Below are 10996 nucleotides of genomic sequence, written 5' to 3'. Positions count from 1 at the left end.
CGCGGCGCCGTGCTCCCCCGCTGTGCCTTCCCGGGCTGTGTTCCCGTGCTCCGCTCCGCGCCGCTCCCGGCGTCGGTTTCGCAGCGGAGCAAGGGCGCGGGGGAACGCGAGGGCTGAGCTCGTCCGTCTAGACAGACACGGAGTTAGCGGTGGTGCGGGAAGGGTCGGTAACGGACGACAGACACGTTAACGTCTCTGCTTTAATTCAGTGTTTAAATATAACATTCATGAAGTAATTAAAATAATGCCAAGTGGCCTTTAAAAAAAAAACCCGAACAAAAAATAGCAAAACATAAAACCCAACACAATTAGCAGTTTGGTTATTGCCAAAGGTTTGATTTGTGCTCTTCATTCATAGAGGTCTTGCCTTGCATTTAGCCAGCCAGCAATGTTGGTTTTTTTCTAAGTATTAATTTCATAGCAAGTCTTTTAATTCCCTGTTATATTTTCACATCGATGAAATATTTAAAACCAATCACATTCCTTGTTACAAGTCTAGAAAAAAGTATTTGAGTAGCCATTACTGTGCACATCTCTTTAAATACTTCTCAAAAAAAAAAAAGACAATGTTTAATTTGTTTTTAAAAACAAAACACAGTGAGGATACAAATACAACTCTAACCCCCGCAGCAGCGATTCCTAAGCGGTAATGGAGAGCTGCCTGGCTGAAGAATCTTTCTCTGCCTCCCATGCTTGCAGGCTGGCCAGGCAACGGGGGAGCCTTGCCTGCTCCCCTCCTGCTCTGGCAGGGTGGTGGTCCATGTCCTCAGCAGGAGCTTACACCCAGTCACAGCATCAGTGACCACTTAGAGTCGTGCAGCCACAGGTTTCTGTACAGGCATCCGAGCGTCTAACCAAAAAAAATAATAAAAAATTGGTAAACTCTTCTGATCAAAATGCTATAAACACCACACCACTTCTTACTTTATCCCCTCGGTCACCGAGATGCACAGTACGTGAAGTAAAATAAAAGCTGCAGCAATGACACCAGAATTAGTCTTGTTAAAAAAAAAAAAAAAAAGTGATTTTTATACAGTTTAAGTTATGGAACCACTAGTGAAAAAGCATTACATCTAATATATGTGGATTGTCCAAAGTCCTGCATAACTTCAGAAGCTCTCTTCAAATTAGAGAGCACTTACCAAACACATCCAGGATTTTACTAACAGCCTCTTGATTTACACTGTAAGTGAACCCATTGGACCTACAGTTAAAAGAAAAAAGAAGTTTCTCCAATAAATATTTCTTATTCCAGTCATTTCTACACAAATAATCTGAATTAAACATTTTCACAATTACATAATATCCTGCCAGCATACATATTAAATTTAAGGACATGTCAAACTTCTACTCAGGAACAATTATGGTCTCTTTATCCTTGCTCTTGTTCACAGTCCCCATGTCTCTTTCTCCCCTTAAGTTTAACTGGGGACAGCTACTGGAAGAAAATGCTTGTTTTCAATAATATGATTTTCAAGACTCTCTCTCTGAAACTGAACCAAATCTTCTGACGACATCAAATTCTGTTGCACTCAATTAATTCCTTTTCCTTGAAAGGGAAATTTAAGTATAGACATCTATTTAGCACAGTGCCACGGCATGGGACATAACAGCAGTACCTTGGGCACTTTGCACTACATCCTTAACCTATTCATTTCCTGAGCAGAGGCACAAGGCAATAGCTCGGGGTCATCAGCTGCAGCTATGTTCTGTGAGACACTCAAGACAATGCAGAGACTTGTTTATCAGGGACTTCCATGGTCATACTTTTAAATACAGTAAGAAGCACAACATAAATTAATTTGGCAACAGGATAATGCCTATCACCGTATTTTGTATAAAAATAGGTGAGTTTTAATCTTAGGCCTATAAACGATGAACTGTGTTAAAAGATTAAGCTTTCTGTTAAATTGCTTTGAGATGCCTGTGCTGAACTCCTCCCAAACAAGAAGTATTCCTGATTATTGCTTCCATTGCCTGATGAGGCTTATTGCAACACACAGAGTAACTCTTCTATTAAAAATAAGCAGGGCTGTTCTTTCTGTTTATCAAAACCTTGGGGGAAAATCTGAAATCCAAAAGGTAAAGGGAGTCAGAAGAAGCCCAGTAGTGAGTTAACGCGTTCTGCTGCTGGGTCCCACAGGAGTCTGCGCTGTGAGGGTGTGCCATTCCGCTCCTACATGTGCAGAAAGGAACTACCAGGTCTTCACCACAACTCCAGTAAACCCAGTCAACCTCCACCTAATTGGTGCTCAGGCAGTTGGGGTTCTGCTGTTCTGCTTCATACTAATAGCTCAGACATTAAGAATTGCCACTAAGACTACACATTCACTTCTGTATACCAAAAAGCCAACATTACTTACATTTTCTTCTTCATCACTGCACCTAGTTGCACAAGAGCTGCTAAGGCATTTTTCTGCATGTCAGAAGACAGTGCTTCATAACACTGCGTAGTCCCTATGGAGAGAGCAGAAACACAATTAAGGCTTCTATAATTTTCTATTAACAGGCTACTCTTGTAAAATCATATTGCATAACAGCTGTACACACCCTTCTCAAGGAGTTGAAAAACAAAGTTGCGGACTCCAGGTATAAACTGCTTCTCGGTAAATGCTTCTTTTATTTCCTTTGAGAGGTATCTGAAAATTAACTAACATTTTAAAGAAAATTAGCACTCCTTTCATTTTGACTGTCAGCTTGTTATGGACTACAAACAGACCTGTTCTTCTGAGTAAGTAACACTGTTCCACTTGGAAAAATGTAGGAGAGGAACTCAAAATGTATCATTACATAGGGCATCTGAAATTTTTATAACTGTCTTACAGGCAGAAGAACTTCAATTTTAAGATAAGGTTCAATATTTCTACAATAGTTACCACAGACATTAATTTAACATTCCTGTTCTTACCACCAACAACAGTTTAACGATTTTAAAGCAATACCTGTTTTACAGGTGGGGAAAACCAGCACAAACGAGTACAGCTCAGTCCAAGCCACACACCAGATCATTAACAGATTCCACTATGTTAAACATCTACAGTCCCACCAATCTTATGCTGGCATACCTGAGATTTTAGCCTCCTGGGTTCGTATACATTGCTTATTACAGGAATGTAAGTGTTTAATCTTATTAAAACCTTGGAAAACCAGAAGAATGTAAAGAGATGTGGATGCAATTAATGACTCCCAAAAAAGCTATCAGATAGGAGACGCAAACTCATTTCCACACCTGGCAGTACAGCCCACATAAAATGAATTAAGCAAGAGCTCCTCATGAAAAAAGAGCAATGAACCTGTTAGCAGCACACTCCCCATGAAGCTTATAAACCCACAGTGAGCCATCACGTTGCAAGGTAGTTTCTGCTTTAGTAAATTGGAGAAGTTGAGCCAAAAGCTGAAATCAGGATCCTGGGAGAGGGTGGTGTTTAAGATATTTATTACTGCTATTTCTTAACTCTTGCACTCCCCAGCCATGAAAAGAGTCACTGTTTATACTGCAGATGTATCATGGCTTTCCTAGTTTCTCTGTAAGACACAGAGGAAAAAAGAAAAGACAATTTTCTGAAGGACAACATACCTGATAACCTTCCACAAAAGGTCTGAACATAGCTGACAAGAAAGACACTGTAACATTTCCTTTGTCAGTAGGGTAGATCTCCTGCTGACTCATTTGAATGGCATCACATTTTGTGAGCAGAAAACATCCTTCCTCAAAGTCCTGGGAGAGAGAGAAGCATAACTGAAATTTTAACACTTCAGGAAGTATAGCTATGACTTCCCACAAAATCAGTAACAAAAACCACAACAGGACACCACCTCCATTTCTGAACTCAGCTCTCAAGAGACTTGAACCAAAATTTTCATATCTACCAGAAATACCCTTATAAAAAGGCAGTGTGAACACACTCTTAAACACAGCAGTATCTCTATGCACAACAGGCGAAATTTTAACACTTCAGGAAGTATAGCTATGACTTCCCACAAAATCAGTAACAAAAACCACAACAGGACACCACCTCCATTTCTGAACTCAGCTCTCAAGAGACTTGAACCAAAATTTTCATATCTACCAGAAATACCCTTATAAAAAGGCAGTGTGAACACACTCTTAAACACAGCAGTATCTCTATGCACAACAGGCCTAGGGGCAAGGCTGTTGCTGCACCAGCCAGCCTCAGCTCCCTCTGGATTTTGTCAGGATAAGGCCAGATTGTCCAGTTTAGGGTTTGGGGTTTTTTCTGTGGATGTTTCTTATTTATTTAAAGTAAGGGTTTGCCTTCATCTCTCATCCACTGTTTGTGATAAATGATAATACAGCACACTGACCGGCCCGCTACCAAAGACACAACACGATGGCCAAAAGACACAAATTATGGAAATGCCAATGACAAAATCATTTTCCTGCCAATATGAGGATAAGGGGGAGGAAGCACAGGAGACACACAGAACACAAAGTGATAGAACACAGACATGACAGACACATGGCTGAATAGAGGGATGGGTGGCTTAACATTATAGCAACTCTTTCATCTGACTCAAATAAAGTCAGACATAGCCAGACACACTCCTGTTACCTGCTAGGTTCTGGTACTTCAAAAAAGCTGCAAGAGGCAACAATTGCTAACAAATAACACTAAACATAGCAGTGCCCAATTCTCTTCTATATAAAAAAAACTACGAGATTTTAATATAGTTGCAAGTCTTGAATATTCTTATGAAAATTATACTTACCTCTTTATTAATGCAGAAAAGATAACAACTATCACCATCAGGTATTTGCCCTTAGCATTGATAAAAACCACATGGAATCAGTTTCAAATCCAAATAAAAAACTACATATGGACTTACCAATTTATATTGGGTATGTTGAACCAGTTTTTTACTGATAAACTTGTTTCCACCTGCATTTCCAGCTGGCTGGACCAGGGCCAGCTCTGACCCAGCAGGTCTGTATACAAACTGACAGAGCAAGTCCTGCAGAGAGCAAAGTGCTGCCTGCAGTTTTCCCAGCTTGCCCATATCCAGGTATGTTAGGTGCAGGCACACTGAGCCCTGTAATAAGGCAGCATGCAGGAAAAATACTAGCTCTGCCTGAGTAATGTTTGTATGGGGCAGGAGGTAAAATGAGGGGAAACTCTTTTCAAGCAAACAGGATGCAACTACAGCTTCCGTAAGACTCAATAACAGGGACACTGTTATGCCACTAGGAAAGCTCTCACTTCAGAAAACTTCACAGGCTGCATCCCTCATTATGCTCACAATGTACTATACCTGCATCTCCACAAGATAGAATCATAGAATCAACCAGGTTGGAAGAGACCTCAAAGATCATCAAGTTCAACCCTACCGTTGTCACTAGACCATGGCACTAAGTGCCACATCCAGTCTCATCTCGAAAACCTCCAGGGATGGTGAATCCACCACCTCCCCGGGCAGCACATTCCAATGCCTGAGCACTCTTTTCATAAAAAATCTTTTCCTAATCTCCAACCTAACCCCCCCTGGCAGAGCTTGAGTCTGTGCCCTCTTGTCCTACTGCTCGTTGCCTGGGAGAAGAGACCAACCCCACCTGACTCCAACCTCCTGTCAGGGAGTTGTAGAGGGTGATAAGGTCTCCCCTGAGCCTCCTCTTCTCCAGGCTAAACACCCCCAGCTCCCTCAGCCCCTCCTCATAGCACTTGTGCTCAAGTCCCTTCACCAGCCAGTAATGCCAGTAATAAAAGGCTAAAAGGGCTCAACCATGAACCATCAAAATATTAAAAAAAAAAGTTTACTAATGCACAGGAACATTGAAACCTTCAGAGTTCAAGGTCTAAGAAGAACATCAGCCATTGTCTAAACACTAAGAGGAGCAGATACTGCTACGCAGTAAAGGAGAAGTGGGTACAGAGGCATACTTGAACAGCTGAGGCACAGAGTGTTGGTCAGGCCTCCAGCAGCACTGCCATCACAGAACAACTGATCCCAGGAGCATGAGGACGAGTATAATCACCCAGAGGACAATAGGTACTTACATTTAGAATTGTATATTCCATTTGTCAAAGATAACAAGGGCATACCACAGTCATTAATGTGTATAATACCTATAGTTTAAACTCTCTGAAGGAGCAGCAGTGCCCCTCTGCTACAGACTGTAAGAGCTGTTGGGAAAAATTGTGTTTCCTTAATGCGCATTCGTGTTTTGTTTCTGCAGTGACAGAACATATGCACTTTGTGATAGAATTCAATTAAATCTACATTAACACTTTTTTCTTCATAGCCTAAGGTCTCTTTCATAACTTCAGAGCAAGAGAACAGTATTTACACTTCATTTAAAAGACTGCTTTATGTATGTTTTTATATCTGTGCTGGAAGACAAGTAGCTTCATGCAAAAAAAGCCAAACTGCTGCTACAGTTAATTTTAATAGCTCACAATTGGGCAAATTCAGGATTTTAGTTTTTTTGCTGAAATGGGAATAAAAAAAAAAAAAAAAGAGTGCATGTGCAACCCTGTGGAGTCAGACGATATTTTGCAACTAACCAAATGACCTCCTTTTAACTTCCCCCTCCCACTTACAGATCAAGGTGATATCACTGAGGGCGTTTATCGCAAAGCACTTGTTCAGCAAAGCCCTGAAATCAGAGGCTATTTTAGTTGGCTGTGTTACTATCAGTATTTTTGTATAAATGATGCTTTTACCTTCAATGAAATGCCAGGAAAGAAGATGAACTCATCCACAAAAACATCTCTCAGGAAGGTGAAGCAGCTGTAGACTTCCTCTGAAAAAAAAGTATTGTAAAGTATCACAAAAATCACAGAATTTTCTGAGTTGGAAGGGACCCACAAGTATCAAAGTCCAGCCCCTAAGTACTGTTGTTTAAAAACATAATTTAAAGCATGAACTGAAAAGCCATTTACTGCTTATTTGAGAGAGAGAACCTACTGCAAATAAAATATGGACTTGGCATTACAAGCAGACATAAATATACAATAGCAACCACCACAACAGGAGAGCAAGTACTCAAAGAACTGGATTCCAGTGTTAAGGAAAGGAAAGAGCAGGGGGTTGTAGCTTCTCAGAACGTGCACTAAATGCCACATAACCAGATGCTGCAAAATACTAAGGTATTCATTCTGAAAAGTTTCTGAAGTACTTAAGTGTTTTCCAATACTTGGCACTTAAAGAAACAGTAGCGAGAAGAAAAGAAAGACTGAGAACTGACTGTGCCGTGTGCAAATGTGAGCTCTGTGCAATTTGTAACTTAGGAATTGAGATCAGCTCACCTTGACCCTGCCCTCTCAGCAGAATATACCTACTTGCAAAGGTATCAAAAGGTAAACAAACAAAAAAAGGCAAGCAAAATAGCCCCATCGCCTCCCAAGTCTTCCACCTTATGCCATGGGACCTTATCCCGAGTATAACGGTCTCAGACAGCCCCAGTTAGCAGTCACAAGAGCCTCATGCTCCTCTCACAGCTGACGGCACAAGGAGCAAAGCCAGCAGATTCTCAGAGCCCAGCTGTACCTTTTCGGAAGCTGTGTGTCATCTGCAAGGCTACTGCCACCAGAGAGGGACGCACAAACACGTTCAGCAGCTGGTTTCTGTACGTGGCACACATGAGGATGGACAGCGCTCGCTTAAAGACCATTTCCCCTATGGCTCCCTCTTCTGCTCCTTTGTCATTTAGGACCACGTGGCCATCGACGAGGCGAGCGATGTTGGAATGCAGGGTGAGGCCAGACAGGACTGCTTTTTTGGCACACAGGTTATCTGGCAGGAAAATGTGATAGGAAGATGAAAAGGGAACATAACTCTATTTAAACAGCCTAAAATGCATCAGTATTTCATTAAGTTTTATCACTGAAGACCAATTATTACACCAAACATTCAGTTAGAGGGATGTTCCAAAATAATCCACGTTAGGAATTAGCAGCCTAGGCATAGTATGACATGAAGAGAACAAATCTCAGACATTTCTGTAATTAAAACACTTTAAATTCTTCCACTTGCTAACAATGACAAATGCTTCTGTTGACTCTGGAACAGGTATTCTGAGCCTCCAAGTAAAAGAGGATAGATCTGTTTGATGGATACATTCATCAGTAAGGACATGAAGACCATATTTCTGCTTAGGCATTTCTGACACTATGAGTTTTGAATCAGAGGTACAGGTCTGATCTAATAAACCTTTTGATCAACTCTCATTCACAAGGAAGGCCTCATCCCAAATTAAGCTTACAGAAATCCTAACATAAGTATCATTATATAACAGACCTGCTCAATGAGAAACTGGACTGCACTTAAACACAAATCTCTTCTTGGTTTGTAAGACAATCCTTTTAAAATGCCTAAAGCAAGGAAGCTTTAGGTGTGTGGGTGTGCAGCTTTCTTTCAACAACAAAGTCCTTTCGAGGCAGGCGTAAGAGTCACAAACTTGTGGGCTTTGGTCAAGTTTTTTTGTCAGCATGACACACAGCAAACTTTATTCAGACAAAGAGCAGCATCTCAACTCTTGAAAACACCCTCATGTTTTTAGAATACCTTACACTTGAAACAGTACCAAAGCATTCCCTGCATCAAATTGGAATACTTGGTCTTTGGCAAACAGGGAAAGAAGCAATAAAAACTACGTATTGAACACTAAAATACATTAACGTGTTCACAGCACCACAAGCAAATCAAACCAATATAGCCTCTGATATATTCTTTTAACACAGATTTCATGTAGAATCTCCTTGCATCTTATTTACTCCTTCAGCCTACTTTGTTCCCATTTTGCTAAAGCCGCCAAGTTTCTCAATGCAAAAGTAACCAGAAGTCTGAGCAAATAATTTTACAGTTCCTGTTTTGAATATAAAATTTCTAACAGCTATGCAAATGTTCTGCCTGTAACAACCAACGAGCAAGACAAAGGCAGAAACAGCCTCTGTTAGGAGACAGAAGAATGCACAGAGTACATGTAGTTGCTGACATCACCAAATTAGCCTTTAAAATGTATTTATGCTTTCAAATTATTGGCAACCCAAACCAAAACAACAAACCCTGTTTCTATGCAACTGATGCCTCGAGCGTGGTCAGCACACTTCAACAAAATCTGCCATCACTACCATGCCTATTTGCTATTCCCTCACTACATCACAACCCTACTAAAGCAAATGCTTATGCATTGTTGCTAAGAAAATAAACAAAACACAAGAAAAAAAACCTGAACACGGTATATTCTTCAGTTTATTATGCAGTAATGTTCTAAATATTATCTAAATATTGACATGAAATTCTTCCTTTCACCAGCCTGGCAGAAGCAGACCTTGTCTGTATTCTCTGCAGTGCAGATCCCTGAAAGAAGTGGTTTTCTTCCAGAAATGACAGAGTTCTGTTATACCAGTAGCCTGTTCCTACTTCTTTATTGCAGTAGTGAGAGTGATCCTTGATTACACACAGGACTGCAAAAGCAAAGACCTATGGTTTAAGTCTACCTACAATGAAAAGGTAAATGCACTGGCATTCCACAATATTTTCCTCTGCTAGCTTTAGCACTTACATCCTGAGGCACAATCACCTGTGCCACTTTGGTTCACAGAGAGAAGCTTAAAACAGAAAGTCTGAAAGGACAATCAACCTTTCAACAGTCAGTAGATACATTTTTATATATATATGTACATATAATACATACATATATATATGTGTGTCTAAGAGTGTGTGTGTATAAATATATAAACAAAGCCACCAAAGAGCCTTCTCTCCAAAAGTCATCTCTGTTTCACTTTATCTGGAGATAAAGTGAAATTTAAAAATAAACAGACAACTTAAGAGTTTTGAATTCCTCTGCCTATTTGTTTCCAGTAGTTTTTTGCCACAGTAACAACTTACACTGTAGTCAACACCAAGCAGTAAACATAGCATTACACGAAGTTAACTGCTGCAGGAGGTCAGGTAATTGCCTGTGACTTACATCCAGTTCAGAGAGGCAAACACTAGACAAATCTCAGTACTCTAATGCAAGTACCTTATCATTTCCCTCCCATCCCACACTTCAGGATATAACAGTAAAATATCTATTTTGCTTCCACCTAACTGTCTTTCAAAGTATTATCTTCTACAGGCTAAGTCGAAACCTGACAGATTTTAGCATAATCTTTAGCATATCCTAAAATCCACTTACAACTCTGAGAAAACATTCTGTAAAGCTGTCACCATACATTGTTTCCACAGAAATATGTATAATCCTTCATAAGCAACAAGAGGAAGAGAAATAACACTTTCTCTGCATACCAGGCCATTCAATGAATCCTCCAAAAGTCTGTGTTAAGCCTTTAAGCCACAGGGTCTTTTCTATTAGAAGTTCAAATTCCACGGCTGGCAAATTCTGGAGCAGGACAGCAGCAACTAGCACCCACGGGCTCAAAACCATGTTTTCTATTTGCAGGAGCTCCATTTTATAAGCTACATCACTGACAAATTCTTGGATATCCTCAGATGGCTTCTGGGGAAGATGCCTGCAAAAAATAGTGCATTTCAAGGTAAAGAGCTCCAAAAACTGGAATATATATCGCACACTTCTTTATTTCTTCCATATTGCTCCCAGATCCATAACTACTTTCCAGCACCTAACATCTGGAGGGTGATTCTATGTGCTATGTAGAACAGAAGTACAGAGCAAAACATCAGTAGCTTCATGACAATATTTAAAACACAGATCTCTTTACAGAGATGCTGCACATTTGCTGTCTTCAAATAAAATTCAAAAGCATTATGTTTTACATAACAAATTGCAAAAGCCACCCAATCCAGTCACAGCTACATCTCCCGGGTGCATGATCACATAAAAGTTTGTAGAAATAAAGAAAGAAGGGGGAGAAAAGTGGAAATTTTAAGTGGGAAGAGCACCAAATTCTCAAAAAACAGAGCTTTGCCTGGCTCATGCACCATCATTAGATTTTCAAATGGCATCTTCCCAACACAGGGCAAAGTTACACAAGTAACAGGCCTTTTCAGAAACAACTGTTCACAAGTA

The 10996-nt window shown here is 40.3% G+C and overlaps 1 protein-coding gene across 1 annotated transcript in view; it reads right to left on the bottom strand.

Moving 5' to 3' along the window:
* Positions 1 to 447: 447 nt before the first annotated feature.
* GNPAT (glyceronephosphate O-acyltransferase) overlaps positions 448 to 10996 on the bottom strand; it is a gene marked incomplete at its 5' end in the record, with an annotated part of 18282 nt that continues 7733 nt past the window's right edge. The window contains 8 exon segments of the mRNA XM_009079567.1: positions 448 to 850; positions 1143 to 1204; positions 2364 to 2457; positions 2551 to 2650; positions 3578 to 3718; positions 6681 to 6760; positions 7507 to 7752; positions 10255 to 10478. Of these exon segments, the coding sequence (XP_009077815.1) occupies positions 807 to 850; positions 1143 to 1204; positions 2364 to 2457; positions 2551 to 2650; positions 3578 to 3718; positions 6681 to 6760; positions 7507 to 7752; positions 10255 to 10478 (991 nt within the window).

Source organism: Acanthisitta chloris, unplaced genomic scaffold, assembly GCF_000695815.1.
Source record: "Acanthisitta chloris isolate BGI_N310 unplaced genomic scaffold, ASM69581v1 scaffold43917, whole genome shotgun sequence".
NCBI classification, from domain to species: Eukaryota; Metazoa; Chordata; class Aves; order Passeriformes; family Acanthisittidae; genus Acanthisitta; species Acanthisitta chloris.
The sequence above is the reverse complement of the archived record's forward strand: the minus strand, read 5'-3'. Positions and strand labels throughout refer to the sequence as shown.